Below are 17,870 nucleotides of genomic sequence, written 5' to 3'. Positions count from 1 at the left end.
AAGCCTTTCCAAAAACTCCGTAACCTAGCAACGAAATAAAGCGTGCACGCAACGCACGCGGTGTCGAAAAACACAAATGGAATTTTATATTTAATGCACGAATTTAATATTTCATTTTCGAATTTAATATTAAACTTGCAGATTTAATATTTAATTCGCGAATTTTGTATTCAATTTGCGAATTTATTATTTAAAACGAGAATTTAATATTTAAGGAGGCACACAGCATCACTAATTATCCATTATTATTCACCTCATAACTCGAAAACTATTTATGTAAAGTATATAAAAGTATACATTTTTTTAAAGGAAATGAGCTCATAAATCCATTTAAAATGTCAGTTTTGGGTCAAAAAGTACAATTTTTGAGAAAATCCCCCAAAACGGCTTTTTTGACCAAAAATTTTTGGTCCGCCATAAAAAAATTATTTGAAAATCAAAAACTGTAAAACATGAATCTTACTATAAATAGGGGAATGTTGTATGTATGTATCTATCTATCTATGTATGCCTATAAAGGCTCCGTCAGTTTCGATCCAAATGTCGCCAAATTCATACGGGAGATCGATGAATATACGGGAACGTGTTTAAACTTTATTTGGTTGAAAACGGTCAAGAATTAGCTTCAAAAACAGTGAAAATATGGGTAAAAACGGGTTTTTTGTTATGAAAATCGGTTGTCGGCCTACGCGTCACTGCAGCTGGCCGGCAGCGCGTCGGCGCCTCGTGCGTAACGCGCACTACGCCAATGGGCGCGTAAACGGCGCAGAGCCACGCGACTGCGAGCCAGAGACCAGTGGACATGATAATACGGAAAGAAGGAAAAATAAAGGACAAAAAGGTACATATGGACGGGTCACGGGATTATGATAACGGGTGAACACGTCCGCAGACACGCTATATGAGAGGACGTAATAAATACGGGAAAAAGATGTTTGTTGTATAAACAACATGAAGCGGTACTATAAAGATAAAATTAAAATGAGGACAAAAAAGTACGAATAATAGGCCAACGGGTTAAAGTAACTAAATGAAACGGGAACGAAACAAAGAAGGAAAGAAACTAATCAGGAAATGTAAGAAAAAAGAAGCTAAAATAATGAGAACAGAGATTAATAAAAAACATGGAAACGGGAAATCACAAGCAGCAAATAAACAAAGAAGCTCAAGGGAAATGTAAGAAAGAACAGATTTAGAAAAATAAAATGTACCTTTTCAATGATTCTACCTGTTCAGTAATTATTCCTGTTATGGTGAACGCTCCCATCTAGCGGGGACCCGCGCGAAGCGCGGGTATCCCGCTAGTCTTACTATAAATAGGGGAATGTTGTATGTATGTATGTGTGTATGTATGTGGTTTATGTAAAAGGCTCCGTCAGTTTCGATCCACATGTCGCCAAATTCATACGGGAGATCGAGGAATATACGGGAAATTGCCTCGACTTTATTTGGTTGAAATCGGTCAAGAATTGGCTGCAAAAACAGTGAAAATATGGGTAAAAACGGGGTTTTTGTTATGAAAATCAGTTACCAGCCTGCGCGTCACTGCAGCTGGCAGGCAGCGCGTCGGCGCGCGAGCGTAATGCGCACTACGCCAATGCGCGAGTAAACGGCGCAGAGCCACGCGACTTGCGAGCCAGAGACCAGTGGACATGATATATACAGAAAGAAGGAAAAATAAATAAAAAATTAAAGGACAAAAAGGTACATGGACGGGTCACGGGATTATGATAAAGATACACGCTATGAGAGGACGTATACGGGAAAAATATGTGTGTTGCATAAACAAAATGAAGCGGTAGACCTACTATAAAGAAAAATTTAATTAAAATGACAAAAGAGGTACGAGTAATTAGGCCAACGGGTTAAATTAACTAAATGAAACGGGAACGAAACAAAGAAGGAAAGAAACTAATCAGGAAATGTAAGAAAAAAAAGAAGCTATAATAATGATAACAGAATTAAATAAAAAAACATGGAAACGGGAAATCACAAGCAACAAATAAAAATGAAGCTAAAAGGAAATGTAACAAATAACAGATTTAGAAAAAAAAAAAATGGGAACGGGTTTAAATAAATAAATAACATGGAAACGGAAAATCAAAATGTATCTTTTCGATGATTCTACCTGTCCAGTAATTCTTCCTGTTATAGTGAACGCTCCCATTTACTCATCTAGCGGGGACCCGCGCGAAGCGCGGGTATCCCGCTAGTTTTATTAATTTAGACAAATAAATCTAGAAAGTGTTTTTTTATTTTTTCGAAATTTTGCTTAGTTTTTAAAATATAGGCAAAAAATCAGTAAAAACGTGTGACCCGTGTTCAAATTTTTTAATCATGGGTGATAAAAAAAGTTCTAGGCCCTAATTTAAAAAATGAAAAAACACTATCTAGATTTTGGCCATATCTAAACGTTTGACTTAAAAACTTACCTCAGTGATGCTTCATTTAGACGCTATGGCGGACCAAAATGGTTAAAAGTGGTCAAAGTGAACTTGCCGAAAATCGCGATTTAGAAAAATACAGCGAATTTTAGGTCCATTTTTGAAGATTATTCCATAAATATATAATCCGGTGACTTGTGACGTTTGGTCAAGTTAGAAAATGAGAAGGGGCGTCCAACTGCAGCAGATTGGCATTTTTTTGGGTGATTTAGAAGGTAAAATATGCAATATGATAAAATTATCCGTGCACATTCGGCAGATGTTTATCCACATGGAGTAGCCATTTTATTTACTTCAGTCTTGTTTCCATGGTGCAGCAGAGCGTCCGGCAAGGCCGCGGCGTCGCGTCGGCGTTTGAGGAGCGACTGGGCGCGCGGACAGACAGACAGGTTACGCGAATAAGTTACACAGTGCATGGTCGTGTTGCCGCGAACGAAACCATGATTATTTAAGCACAATTTTGTCCTGTTCCGTATAAAAAAAGATCATGCTCTGTATTAAAATTTGCGGACATCAGAACATTAAAAGTAGCATAGAATAACTGACAAGCAATTATTTTAGCAGATAATCAGGAAGTTTTATGAAATGAAGAATAAATTGAGACATAATCATGATAATTGCGATTTCTGTTTTGTCCTAATTTTGCTTTAAAAATGCAATGTTTTTAATTTATCGTTTTTGGGGATTTTCTTTTTTTTTCTTTTTTTTTTGGTGTTGACAAATATTGCATTTTTATGTTCATTGTCCTTTTCTGAACCACAAACATGATGTTGTTACTACTCGTTGCTTTTTCTTGAGAGGCACCACCGCGGCCCGTCCGCGCCAAAGATAGGGGCCTAGCATTTTAACGCCCGTTATAGCTAGGCCTACCTACATCACAGGAATCCCAAGTAAAATTTTAAACGATTCTGATGTGTCGCATTACTCAATATTCCGTTTTTGTTATTGTAATTGTTTGTTGTTATCATATTTTATTTTTAACATTTTACGAAATATCAAACACGTACAAAAGTCATAGGCCTATTATAGGCCTAAAGCCACAATAAAGTTGTACAATATTTTGTGCCGCATAAAAAGTGAATAAAATACAACAACAAAAATAAATAAAAAGTGTGTCTGTTGTTGTTTTCAATCAAATAAACGTGGAAAAAGTGGGGTAAAAGTTGTAATATGTCTTGTATAAACTTCTTGTAGAACGGACAAAAAGGTAGGCCTATATATATGTTAAACGGGCAAAACACGGAGAGGTCACAAAAAAACTGAAAAACACGGAAATTGACATAGCCTAACAAAAGCGAATTTCAAAAGTAGAAAACGGAACACTTTAAATAAGATTGTGGTTTATGCAGTAGGCCTACCGTATATAGGCATCATGCTATAAAGAGCGTTTTAAAACACTGCATGAAAACATTCACGAAAAATGCTTTAAAGCAGTTTACCTTTTAAAGTATACAGAAAACATTATAAACGTGAAAGTTGAAAGCCAGACAAACATTGCAAATAAAAAGGCATTCGGCCAAAACATTCGCAAAAAGTGTTGTAAAACCAAAGGCCTTTATCGCAATCATGGCATATGGTAGACCTAATTTAGGCCTACTAATGGAAATGTAGTTAAAATGGGTTATGAAAAAAGCATGAATTTGCGTTTTCGATTATATTTCTCGTTTGAAATTATTGTTTAGTATTAAAACATTCATGAAAATGCTTTCATAAACGCGTGCTCGCTATGCCGATTTCAAATATCGACATTTTTGACATAGAGTTGTAGGCGCTAGCCTATGCCTAGATGGTCCCCGGGAGATGGTCGATATGATGTATTGAAATGTCAACGTTTTTGACATTGCGTTAATGGTCAATCAGGATTGAAAACGAATCTTAAATCCGTGTTTTAATAACACTTTGAAACATTATTCAGGGCCTTATCTAATATATGCCTACCGGTATAGTAACTGCTTGCCTATTTTTTATGGTCTTCAAAATTAATACGAGACTGAACGACAGAGGCCCCCGAACCAAGGCTGGGACTGCATAAAATATAAGCTAATAATAATAGGCCTATATTCTTGTCCAACTACACCAACTTGGTAAATCAAATAATAACAATGAAATGAAATGAATGAAATGAATGAATGAATGAATGAATGAATGAAAACAAATTTTTTAACATAAAATAATAAGCCTAATGATGTACTATACAGGCTAAGTCTAGCCTACTAGCAAAATATTTAGGGCCTACGTTTTCTATCTATCTACCAGATTGCGTCATCATTACAGGGCTTCTTACGGGTAACTACTTCTTACTGATAAATTTCATCTTTTCAAGTTCAGACTTCAGAATGAAACTTGAAAAACAAAACAAAAATAAACAAAAAAATCACTATGTTCATATAAAAAACCTTTATACCACTATATCAGCACTTTTTTTGGCGAAATTTATCGAGCAGGCTTACTGATTCTGGGACGGGGACGGTGGTGGTCTGTCGGCCCGCAGTTTCGCAATGCAATGGTGCAAGCTTTACCTACAGAGGATGTTTAAAGACATTCCCATGGCCCAATGGGGTTTCTGACCTTGGTATGTCTGGTTTTTGTACACATGTGGCAAGTTGACCATACTTTGCATTGGGATTGTGTGCAAATATCTGATGTATTCATCCTATTATTTAACATTGAAAACATCGAGACTTAGGAATAAAATTAATGCAGTGGGACAATATGAATGTTTCCTGTAAGAAAATCAAATATCAGTCCTAAGTCTCAACTATTAGCTCGTTGGCTGCAGTTTTAAAATGACCATTTTGTGTGTGTGGCAATGGGGACTGTGCCTCTAAAATTAGGTTATATTGGTCAAATTTCCCAATCATAGTGCATTGTAGGAATGCCTTTAAGCCTCCTCTGCTTTACCTACCTTGGAAGAGATCAATACCGTACGATAAACGGTAGTGATCGCGATTGGCGACTCCAGCGCCTCAATCAGCAATCACCTCGCCCATCCAGTTTACCATGTGTGCGTGTCTTTGCTAGCTGTGCGCCGCAGTACTTGTTACGAGAACGCGATCTATTGCGGGAAAACAATGATTTATTTGCCTTTGCATTTTGACGATTTTTTAATGAAAAAGGGTCTTTAAAATAGCTTTTCTTATGGTTCAAATTTTAAGATTTCTTTAAAATCTATTAATGACAAGATAAAATACGGTTTGAAGATGACATTAGTGATGAAAACTCAATTTTGGCCATGTAACACTTCAGTGATCCTGTGTGCATCTTAACGCAAATTTAATATTATATTAAATTTATTATTAAATCTGCAATTTAATATTAAATCTGTGCATTTATATATCGCAGATTTAATATTTAATTCCAAAATGTTTACATCTAATAAGCGAATTTAATATTTAATTCGCAGATTTAATTTTCATTCGCAGATCAAATTCTAAATATTAAATCTACGAATTTAATATTAGATTAGATTAGTTTTGACATTAAAATACACAAACAATTAAGTTTCCGACGATACAGTTCTTTCAGGGACACCCTGTAGTGCATATAAAATTGTGTTAAAAGAGAATGCAAGTGGTGAAAACATGTTCTTTTAAATGTTATCACTATTATTGAACACATATATCCACTGGTTTTACTGAAAACAGAACAGCATTTACCGTAAAATCAAATAAAACGTGCTTGTTCCAGTCTGTTCCAGTCCCGTGATATTTAAGATTTTATTTCATACATTTCAGTGTGTCGTCGTACACACAGAGGTTTCTCATCGGTACGTTCGACACTGGCGCGAGACTTAAATACCACATCGTGATCGTGGAAAACGACACATTTTATATGATGTCGTGGTAAATATCATCCCGTTTTCGGTAAAACCAGCGTATATGTGTTCAATAATTACGTTTATAACAGATTAAAGCATTATGTTTTCATCAGTAATATTTTCCTTTAAACTTTATCCAACTCTATACGACGGTCGTGTATGTCTCCCATCAGTTTATTGATAGAACACGACGGTGTTTAAATTTATCATGTGCACTGTAGCTCTTGATCAGAGCCCTCGCAGTCCCTTAGAAGATCCAGTGATCCCCAAGTAAAATAAACCCAAGCAAGTGACTAGTAAAGAAAATGTAAGGCCAATCCCTGCCTGGTTAGACCATTCTGTAAAACATTAATACCACTCCGAGTACAGAGCTTGCCGAAGGCAAGCTACACTATCGCTAGGCAAGCTCCATAGGTCACCAACAAGTAGGACCAATATGCAGTCGAGATCACTGTCTACCCATCAACCGCTAAACACACTAAAGTCCACTCACCGAGGCGTAGCCGAGGTCCTTCGGCCGGTCTTCAGACTATAGTGTCAGAGGGGATATGGCATGGTTTTTCATTTTTTCTTTCAATTGGATGGAAAATAGGTCGGCTTTGGAGCAAAGCTAGTGCACTGCAGCGCGGTACATCTCTTTTCACCTGAACTTAGTTTTTGACCTCGTAAAACTGACTCCATTGCAGACTGCAGAAATTAAAGATGCAGCTAAATTTGGTCCCCTCACAAAGCTTACCTTTTCTTAAGGTGAATGTACAAGTTTTAAGGCGGATTACCCCTGACTCCATCATAGTGATGGAGCTATTCTCTGATGTGGCATCCTTGTCAAAAGCTTTAGAGAAATCAAGTATGGCCATATGTGTTGTTTCACCAAAGATATAGTCATTAGTCATTATCTGATATTCGATTTATAATTAGTCAATAATTAGTCATTCAATTAGTCTTTACACATTGAACATTATAAGTCTATTCATGCGCGTATTTTGGGAGGGGGCTCTGGGGGCGCCAGCCCCCCGGGGTAAAAGCAGGGGCGGCCAAAATGAAGGGGCGGCGGAAGAAGAAGGGGCGGCAAAAACAGTGGCGGCAAAAACGAATTAGTAAATAAAAAAGGGCGGAAAAATTTGATAAAGCATAAAAATTTTTGAAAAAATGGTACTATACATCAAAATGTGCTGCTTTTACTTTAGGGCGCTAGCGCCTGAACCCAGGGGTAGAAATAAGGGACCATTTCCTGATAGCCATCCGGGCTATCTAGCCATTTTTTCTGATAGCCCTGAAGGAAATTCAATAGCCCTGAAAAAAGACATTGTTTTTGCACAATTCAAACCAATCGTTTGTTCAAATATTCAGTTATTAGTGAGTAACCCTTACCCCCCCCCCCCCCATAATCAGGGGTAGTACTAGGTTTTAAAACCAGGGGTTCTCAGAACCCCTGAACCCCCTGAAAGTGTTAAAAATATGCGCTCAAATCCTAAAATGAAGGGTTCTTAATCTCGAATCTGTCAAGTATTGAATGTACCGTTTTAATTAATTGGTATCAGATTTTGTGATTTTGGTTACAATGATGTGTTACCGGTATTCACTCGGTCGGACATCCGGGAACATTGTCCCCCCCTTTGCACAAGCGCGCGCCTAGCAACCAGCTCGAGAAAGGGGAACTGCACATGCGCTGCACATGCGCACACTGGTTTTACAAGGCTATTTCCCCTTTGTGACGTCAGCCCGACCAAGAGAATAGATTCATTGTATAAATAGTTAAAGGGTACATGCCACAAAATAGCTTTCCATAGACTTTACGTGCAAAATAGGGGTCACGTTTTAGGCTATAAGTCGAGTTACGTCTTACTTTGAAATATATATTTGATATCATCTTAATCAGAACAAAATTCTGCATAACATATCTGAAAATGACACCATATTTTAGGTCTACTTTTTGAGAAAAATAGCGCTATATAAAAAGACCCGATTTTCCCTTGTTTACGTCCGACTGCTAACCGCGTTTTGACCTCGTGTGTTCATGCGCTCATCATCGTAAACATCACTCAAATTTTCGCGTTTTCTGTTCAAATTAGTAGAGATCACATTCACAAGTTCTAGCAAAACACGATTTGCAACACTAAAATTGTTAATATTGTACCGATTTTGCACATTTTTATGCAAAGTTGGGACTATAGTCGTGATAAACTTTTACCGGAAACCGCTTCACACGCGGATTTAGTGGCATGCACCCTAAAGCCCGGCAAAAAATGTGCTGATCTCGCTTTTCACGCCACGATTCTCGCCTGTAACCAACTATCTCGCTTTTTAAGAAAGTTCCCAAGCAGTTTACTTACTATAAAAGTGTTGCTTTATGCCATAAAAGTTCGCCGAATTCCACAAAATGCAGTAAACTTCGGCAAAGTGCAGAATTCAACACCATTGGCACCACATGGAACCCATGCATTTCTCAATAAAAAATGACATTTCATTGCAAATGAGTTCAAGTTTAGGCCAAATATTATGATATTTATTGAATTACTGGAGTATGATGACTATAAAACATAATTCAAGGGCAACTTTTTGTCATTTTTTTTCTTCTACGGTCGATCATTGTGTCGTATTTCACCGATGGCATATCTCTACACACCACCCACAAAGCATTTCTTTCCGATCCCTAGAATTAGAAAATTTTCCAACTCATGTACGTGTCATCATTCAGCACTGCAATAACTTAGCAGCAGTGGTTCTAGACAATATCGCAATCTGTGTAATTATGCCGGCGGAGTGTATTTTATTTCTATTTTAAAATTATGTTACAATGCCACGGTGACTTCACTTCAACAAATGTCGTTACATTGCATTTTATGTTACATAATTTCTGGACTGGCCGTAAATATTGGAGATCGAAGCTTTTATTTTTCTTTCACATGTTTTCGTTTTTCTGCGCGCATGAAAACCCCTGTAGCCCGACGGGCTACATGGAGATAAAACCCAATAGCCCGACAGAAAACCTAATAGCCATGGCTATCGGGCTATCGCTTATTTCGACCCCTGTGAACCCCTTTTTTTTTTTTTTTTTTTGCGCTTCACTTTTTCAAACGACCGAGAAAAAAATTGGATCAACCTTTTCGGGCTGTTGAGGAAGGGGCGGCAAAATTGAATTTTCTTCAGCCCCCCGGGGTTGGGACGGCCACGGTACGCCACTGCTATTACTGTTCTTTTAACATCACAAAGACATGTTTTTAGCGTTATTGAATAACACATACACTGTAAAAATCGGTGACGTGTGACGCGTTTAGAAACTAAATATGTGACATGTGACGTGTTTAGAAACTAAACACAATGTTTAGCTGGGAAACTAAGTGTTTAGCTGGTAAACACATAAATAAAGATTGATATGCTAAACATAGTGTTTAAAATAGGTAACGAGTGACGCGTTTAGTAACTAAACATGTGACATGTGACCGAGAATGTGACGTGTTTAGAAACTGAACACGGTGTTTAGTTGGGAAACTAGCTGTGTTTAGCTGTCAGGCTGTTTATAGCTAAAAGACGTATTTCTACATCACCGGGAAAAATCTACCTTGAAGTTAAATCTTTCAGAGGGTAGTTGTTCCGATTGTAGCTCATAGGTGAATAACTACTTTGCTAGTAAATGCTTCAAGGTGAATTGCTGCTAAGGTAACTGTAAATAAACATATTCTGCATGACAAGACTTTTATCATCAATAAGCTTATTGAACAGCCTGATGAATTCTGCAACCTTGTCTTGATAGCCTGGGCTACACGAACTGAGAACTTTGTTAGGAAAACAAAAGCAGCCGTCATTTAAGCGAAACTTGGCTTAATAATGCTGTGACTGATAGTGAACTAATGATAGACGGCTACTATGTTATAAGAAAGGACAGAATTAGAGAAGGGGGTAGGGTTTCAACTTTTTTCAGAAATGACATTGTGTTTAGGAATAGAGATGACTTGACCGATGAAAGTTTAGAAACCCAATGTTCAAATCAGATCACTGAAAACTGATGCTGCTTCATTTATCTCAGAACTGTCAACTGTAAATTGGCAAGACATTTCATCTATTAGTAATGTGAATGATGCTTAGATTAAATTTAAGGACATGTTTTTACCACTATTTTAGACAAAGTTGCTAAATGTTAATTTGTTCACAAAATTAGTTTTGTCAGATGGTACTATTCCTTTTCAAATTTTTCTCTCACTTCGTTGTCAGGTAATTTGAAAAATAGTTTCAGAAATTAACAGGTTTAATATAACTGATTTAACTTATTTCATTTTAACCCTGCAAAATGGGAAATTGATTTTGTGAATTAAGTATTGCATTTTTCTTGAAATTGTGACAATTCTGATATTTTCATGAGCATGTTTGTGAATATTTAATTATGCATGTTAATTAGCATATTTATGTCAGATAAATTCCTTATTTAATGACATTCATATTTGATGCATTGTAACAATTTGTTTACCACTGTTTTATGGTAAAAAATCTGGAAAAAAAATGTGTATGGAAATGGTTGAAGAAAGTAATGTGTTTTCTGAAAGTTGGTTAATTAATAAAATGACAAAGATAAATGTAAGTTTTTTGTATGTTTGTATACAACATTTGTAGCACTAGGCAGTGCATCAATGACATGATCATATTTTACTTCGAAAAATGGTGTAGGAATGAAAATCTATCATGTTTTGGTTGAAATCACATTAAACATATCACATGTTCAAGATTAGTTATGTGATTGACAATCCTAAACACTTCTTGGCTAAACACATTGTCCTATATATGCCATATGTTGATTGTGTTCAGTTTGAACAGTCAACACACTATAATGTCCAGGTAAACTAAACACTATAGTGTTTACTTTCTAAACATGGTGTTGATTGATGTAGAAACTAAACGTGTCACAGTGTCTAATAAGTGTTACAGGTAATTAAGCATGTCACAGTGTTTAGTTTCTAAATGCTGTGACATGTTCAGTTTCTACAGCAGTCAACACCATGTTTAGAAACTAAACACTATAGTGTTTAGTTGAGCTGGATCACTATAGTGTTTAGTTTCTAAACACGGTGTTGACTGTTATAGAAACTAAACACTGTGACATGTTTAGAAAATAAATACTGTGACACGTTTCATAGGTATTACAAAAATGTGTTTAGAATCGAAACACTTGAATTTTGCAGTGTAATATATTTTACTGCCTGTGCAGCAATATTTAATAAATAAGTCATGATTTTGACCCATATTATTGCAGCTAAATGTTGATTTATAAGTATGCCTATATGATTCAATATTAGTCAATATCTTCTGAACAGGGTGCATGACTCCCTGGGGGTGACTCACACTTAATGCAAGATTTCCTGCTATCAAGAAATGGTAACCTTCTGCTGAATATTTCTATTTACTTTGTGAAAAACCGGAACATTCCTTTAATGCTGTTAACCTGTAACGTGTACTGGGATTACTTCTGAGCGCTTATTTTAACTGTATGTTTCCCCTTTGATATTCGACGGAATAATTTTGGGCGTGAAAGTTTGTATAAATGCAGGTATGTGTGCCATATGCTGAAATAGTTTGAATACAATGCGCTAACAAGAGCAACTTCATGTTCACTGACGAAAAAATTGATTCTGCAGTTATGAATCACGTTATCTGGGCTAGGCAGAATGATTGCACATTATGGAGACTGCTGTTCTGATACGTTTCTCGACTCAAAATAACTGTAAGTTATCATACTGAAATAGTTTGAATATACAAGCAACTCATGAAAACAAAATGTCTGTAATTAAAAAAGCGAAACAACGTAAGGCAGATTTTTTCAACCATGGTGCTAAACTGTTATGTTTATGTCTGCTATTGGGACAGATGCTTGGTTTGGATTATCTGATCATTGAGCGTGATGTCACAACAAAATTTACAACTAGATATATTTGGGTGATTCTTGACTTCCTTGTCCTTACATTGTGGTTTGCAATTTTGTTGTGGTCCTACATTTTGGATCGTCGAGAAAAGAAAGCTACTACAATGGAAGGACAAAAAGCGACTGCAATAGAAGAACATGAACCGGAAGTCGATGACAGCGACAGTAAGCCAAGCAAGAACAAAATGTCGCCCAAATACCTACTGCGTCCATTACCACTGACACCACTAATATGGTTGGTTTATTCTCTGGTTTTAGTAGCAAAGGTTACACATATGTTCTCTACCTTCGCTTTGTCATTACCTTCGGGTGAGCATCTCATATCATCGACCTTCCTCAAGATTTCACTCGCCAAGACAGCATTCATTCTTACCCTTCTCATATATGCTGTGAAATCACACGTGACCGATGACGAAAAGCAGACACTGATAACTGACAAATTAGGTAATGCAGCTACTCTGGATGTTCTTGACAGCATCATGTTACTAGATATGCTGTTTTCTATTGATAATCCTTTATCGACATCAATTTACCACGGAATCCGTATATTCGCGTGTATTTGCCTTGTGCTACCTGTCGTCCCACTTTTATCAATGGTCTTCCTTGCAGAATGTGAAAATAAGAAGGCATTTCATCTCAACTTGATTGTCAATACCGTATTTCGTTTAGTAATGGGGAATATCCCACATCTAGCTTTTAGACTACATTTGTGGCATTCTCACAAGGTTGACGTATCAACATTTTTGATTAAGAATCTCATTGTAGTGTTTGTTGGCGTTATGGATATTATAAAACATACAAGACATTACAAGAAGGAAACCATGAAGAGGCCATACCAAGAACCATCTGATGATCCCGCCAATGATATTACATTAAGTATCGTCTGCGACGCTTAAAGTGATTTTTGGAGATAAGATATATAAAATATATTTGTCTTACTACACTACTACCAATCGACTATCATGTAGAAGCAATTTTGATCTTACGTTTATTCCATAAACATTGTAAACAACTCCCTCTGTTATTGGGAAATGGTTATCCACAGTGTCGACTCAGCGTAAACGTAGTCTGCCGGTTGCTAGGGCCATTTCCTTTTTTGCAGGTGATTTTTATTTTGAATGGCAAGCGGCTAGAATGACGGTTATAAGATGTCAACACGACCAAGGTCGTTTTCGTTTAATCTCTTATTTAAATTTCAACGATTTTTTTTTTCAGATTAGATTTGGTTTCATAAAGCTGAAATATCCTGTAAATTTTAGCCCAAACGGTGCTCGAATTTTAAAGAAAATCAAGAAAATTAAAAGTTGACAGGGCGGTTTACAAACTTGCTTCGCTTGCTTTCACAAAACTCCCGTCAGTCAAAATCCTGTATAACTATTTAAAAGGGTTCAGACCATATTTGGTATGCAGTGAATAAGGGCAATTTTCTCCATGTTCATCAAGAAGCAGTAATAAATCTGGGTATTGGCCCTATTTTCAACTCAAAACCCAGAAAAACTATCTTACCCTTCCAGGACTCCTTTGCAACATAACACATCCCCTCATTTCAACAAATGACGCTCCCATTACTTTGTTAAGGTTTCCTGGTTTTCCTTTGTTTTCATTTTAAGAAGAGACTGGCTGAACATGGGTCGCTAGTCAAGACAAAAAGAAATAAGTAACCGTGCAATATTGGGTTCCTATACAATTTTGTACTCAAATTACGACTACGACTGGTCTGTCGAATAATGCTTTGGTTGTTTTGAACGTTTTGAATTTCCTTTTCTCTTATAAAATGTGTTGTTCTCTTTTTAAAATGAATTTTACTGAAGGTATATTTTCTTGTACAGTGTTTAATGTTTTGTATGCATTGGTATTAATGCTCCTGCGGAGATATGGGGGGTGGCATTCTGTCCATTCTCTGGTCTGGCGTATGTGTTTACTTTTCAATCTTCGTATAAATAATGACTACAATAAAGAACTGAATAATAAAATAGTTTTAGTCGCAAAGGTAAATACGAGTACATCCCAACTTTTGCTTTGTCATTATAATTAAAGACAGAGATAAAAAGAATTTATCGCGTCTGATGTCACTGTCAATTACGATCCTTGATTGGTTAACACAGGTTAATAGCGCGTAAAAGGAAGACCGATCTATCTGGTGCTGATCGGAGAAAAGGAATAAAAGTAAATGGCGAAAAATTACGTACTTTTACAAGGCAAAAAGCAGCTTTTCTAGGCATTGTTGACATGGTGCCTTCGCCAAAGAAAGTTTCCTACTATAAAGACCTAACTTTTGAGATGGTTTTCATGTTTGAAAGTGCAACATTAACAATAAGCCGACCGGTTTATATCGCCGTGTTCAGCAAGTCATCATCACGACATTTGTAAACAAACCGTGCTCGAGTTTGTTTGACAGATGACGTCAGACGCGATAAATTCTTTTTATCTCTGTCTTTAATTACACCATCGAGTGGGCATCTTGTACCATCGACCTTCCTCAATATTTCACTTGCCAAGACAGCATTTATTTTTACCTTCGCATCTATGTTAAATCAAACGTAACCGATGTCGAAAAGCAGACACTGGTTATGTAACATTCAAATTGGATAACGCAGCTACTCTGGACAGGTTTCGACTATATTTATAAGTACGCATTTATAAATACGCACGTGACCCATGGGCAAGGCATACCAAGACCAGCAAGCGTGACCAAATCCTCATGCGATTGAAACGGATAGTAACTCTTGAGATAAATATCATCAAATTTAAGTATTAATTGAATAGCAAAATTATCACACATGGTATTTGCCGACGGAAAAATATTTATCGAAGGAAATGTGTACACTATCAAAGTTGCACGAAATAGAAAATTTTGCTGCACAATTATAGTCTCGTGTTGTTTACCGCCTTTGCATTCAAATTTACTGGAATACCACCCGCTTTGTAGACACTTCGAGACTGTCTAAAACCTGTTATGGGAGCGCGGAGGGGTGATCACGTGCGTATAAAAACGTATTTATAAATATAGTCGAAGCATACTGCTGGATTACCTTGACAGCATCATGTTACTAGAAAGGTTGTTTTCTATTAATAATCTTTTATCGACATCAATTTACCACGGAATCCGTATAAAAATTATTTGCGTGTATTAACCTTGTACTACCAATCGTCATATTGAAATTCTCATAAGGTCGACGAGATTTTATGATAGCCTGTACATTATTGTTGATTGTGCAATTAGGTTTTTTTTTCTTAATCAGAAAAAGCTTTTAGACTACATTAATTGAAATTCTCATAAGGTCGACGAGATTTTATGTTAGCCTGTACATTATTGTTGATTGTGCAATTAGGTTTTTTTTCTTAATCAGAAAAAGCTTTTAGACTACATTAATTGAAATTCTCATAAGGTCGACGAGATTTTATGTTAGCCTGTACATTATTGTTGATTGTGCAATTAGGTTTTTTTCTTAATCAGAAAAAGCTTTTAGACTACATTAATTGAAATTCTCATAAGGTCGACGAGATTTTATGTTAGCCTGTACATTATTGTTGATTGTGCAATTAAGTTTTTTATTCTTAATCAGAAAAAGCTTTTAGACTACATTAATTGGAATTCTCATAAGGTCGATGTGGCAAAATTTCTGATTAAGAATCTCATTGTAGTGTTTGCTGGCGTTTCGGATGACATGTTAGATATTATAAAAAGGAAAACTTCAACAGACAAAAACAGTCTGATGATCCAACCGATGATATTACATTAAGTATCGTCTGCGACATTTAACAGGATTATCGGAAGATTTGCTATACAAAATATTTTACCTAACTGCATAATCAACAATAATGTACAGGCTATCATAAAATCTCATGTATGTTTCATGAACATGGCAAATACCTCCTTGGATGGTGTACGGGGCACCAGTGCACAGGGTCTCGAGTTCGAGCCCCGGGAGAGGATGGAAAATGTTCTCGTAAAAATAATTTACCACGGAATTTGGATAATTATTTACATGTATTTGCCTTGGTTCTGATTCTAGTTGGTGAAGCCGACATTTTCCAATGACCAACGACATGCTTTGGGGAAGCATAGCATCAATAATTTAGGTTTGTCTATCAGGAAATGATGGCGCGAAACTTGATACCGTAAAACCTCGTCTATAAGCATATATAGTGTTTTTGATGAAAGCTAAGTCAATACGATACATGGGTAAATATGCCAATAAAATAGATTGGTCTGACAAAAATACTTGTTTGTATATATGCTTGGATCTGTCATTTGTTTGCTCAAATTCCATAATGACGCATGAATTGCCTTAGCTTTCATCAAAAGTACTCTATATGCTTGTGGACGAGGTTTTACGGTATTATATCTAAGCCTGGTTTTGAACTGATCTACTGCAGTTCATGACGTCATCTGGTAAATTGTTCCAATCTTTGCTTGTGCATGGGTAAAAAGAGTTCTAGTTCTAGTCCGGTCGGTGGCTCACCTGCGGTGCCGCTTAGCAATGGTCTTTCTCCACAATCGGAAAGTAAGAAAACATTTCATCTCTACTTGATTGTCAACACCGTATTTCGCCTGGTAATGGGGAACATACCACATCTAGATTATAGACTACATTTCTCTAGGATTCTCATAAGGTTGATGATGTATTAACATTTTTGATTAAGAATCTCGTTGTAGTGTTTGTTATCGTTATTGATGTCATAAAACATACCACACATTATACAAGAAGGAAAATGGTGTCCAAGAACTGTCTAAAGATCCTGCAAGTATATTACATTAAATATCGTCTGCGACATTAAAACGGATTATCGGAGATGAGATCGGGTGTACAGAATATTTTGTCTTACTGCACCACCAGATGATCCACAATTATGTATAATCTTATGCCTATTTAATCAAGATGGCATATAAACAGGGTGTTCCTGAAAGAATTGTATCGTCAGAAACTTAATAGTTTGGGTATTTTAACGCCGCAACCAAACATAACTAAATAACTGGTGTGGTTAAGGAATAAAACAGCTGTAACGTACTTTTTGAATTTTGACATTGACCACGCCGTTCTTTAAATTCATGAAACTCCCTCATTTTCACATCTTTCCACGGATTAATGATCTGTAATCGGAGTGCTAATCACTATACATCATTAGCGCTTGAGGCGTCTATTCGCTGTCGTAGTGCACGTTAGAATATGACCGTTGCCAGGTCAACTGGATCACGCTTTCCTTGTTACGAACCACTGATCGAAATGATCACAACACAAAGCCTATGACATATCAAAATTCGGAACAGGTGCTTGAGCCCAGGCTTGGAGCAGTAACCAATGGTTACTAACGTGCACTACGACAGCGAATTGTCGTTGATAGATATTTGACTCCGTGGAACGGATCGAAAATGAGATAGTTTCATAAAATTCTATTATTTTAAAAACAGAACTGTCAATTGTCAAAATTCAAAAAGCATGTGATAGCTGATATATTCCTCATAATCGGTTATTTAGGTGTGTTTGGTTTATATGTTACGATACCCAAATAATTCATTTCACGACGACACAGTTCTTTCAGGGACACCCTGTAACTCCCTCTGTAAGTGTAAATAGCTTTTTACAGATTCGACTGCTAGCGTTCATATGTTCGTTCCGAATTCGACAACCTCTCACAATGAGCTATTCCTGTTGAAATCCTTACAACCCCTATGGAAGACATGACTTTAATCTCC

The 17,870-nt window shown here is 36.6% G+C and overlaps 1 protein-coding gene across 1 annotated transcript; it reads left to right on the top strand.

Annotated features, from left to right (window-relative positions):
• The first annotated feature begins 11,765 nt into the window (after positions 1 to 11,765).
• LOC140164086 (uncharacterized) lies at positions 11,766 to 13,407 on the top strand. The gene has a single exon (XM_072187339.1). The coding sequence runs from the start codon at positions 12,028 to 12,030 to the stop codon at positions 13,066 to 13,068; it is 1,041 nt and encodes a 346-aa protein (XP_072043440.1). The 5' UTR covers positions 11,766 to 12,027; the 3' UTR covers positions 13,069 to 13,407.
• Positions 13,408 to 17,870: the final 4,463 nt, after the last annotated feature.

Source organism: Amphiura filiformis, chromosome 11 (genome assembly GCF_039555335.1).
Source record: "Amphiura filiformis chromosome 11, Afil_fr2py, whole genome shotgun sequence".
Taxonomy (NCBI): domain Eukaryota; kingdom Metazoa; phylum Echinodermata; class Ophiuroidea; order Amphilepidida; family Amphiuridae; genus Amphiura; species Amphiura filiformis.
This window is presented reverse-complemented; position numbering and strand designations above follow the sequence as displayed.

What these genes read in the sequence shown, in the direction of transcription:
- LOC140164086 (XM_072187339.1), top strand. Translation starts at nt 12,028, where the DNA reads ATGTCTGTAATTAAAAAAGCGAAACAACGTAAGGCAGATTTTTTCAAC.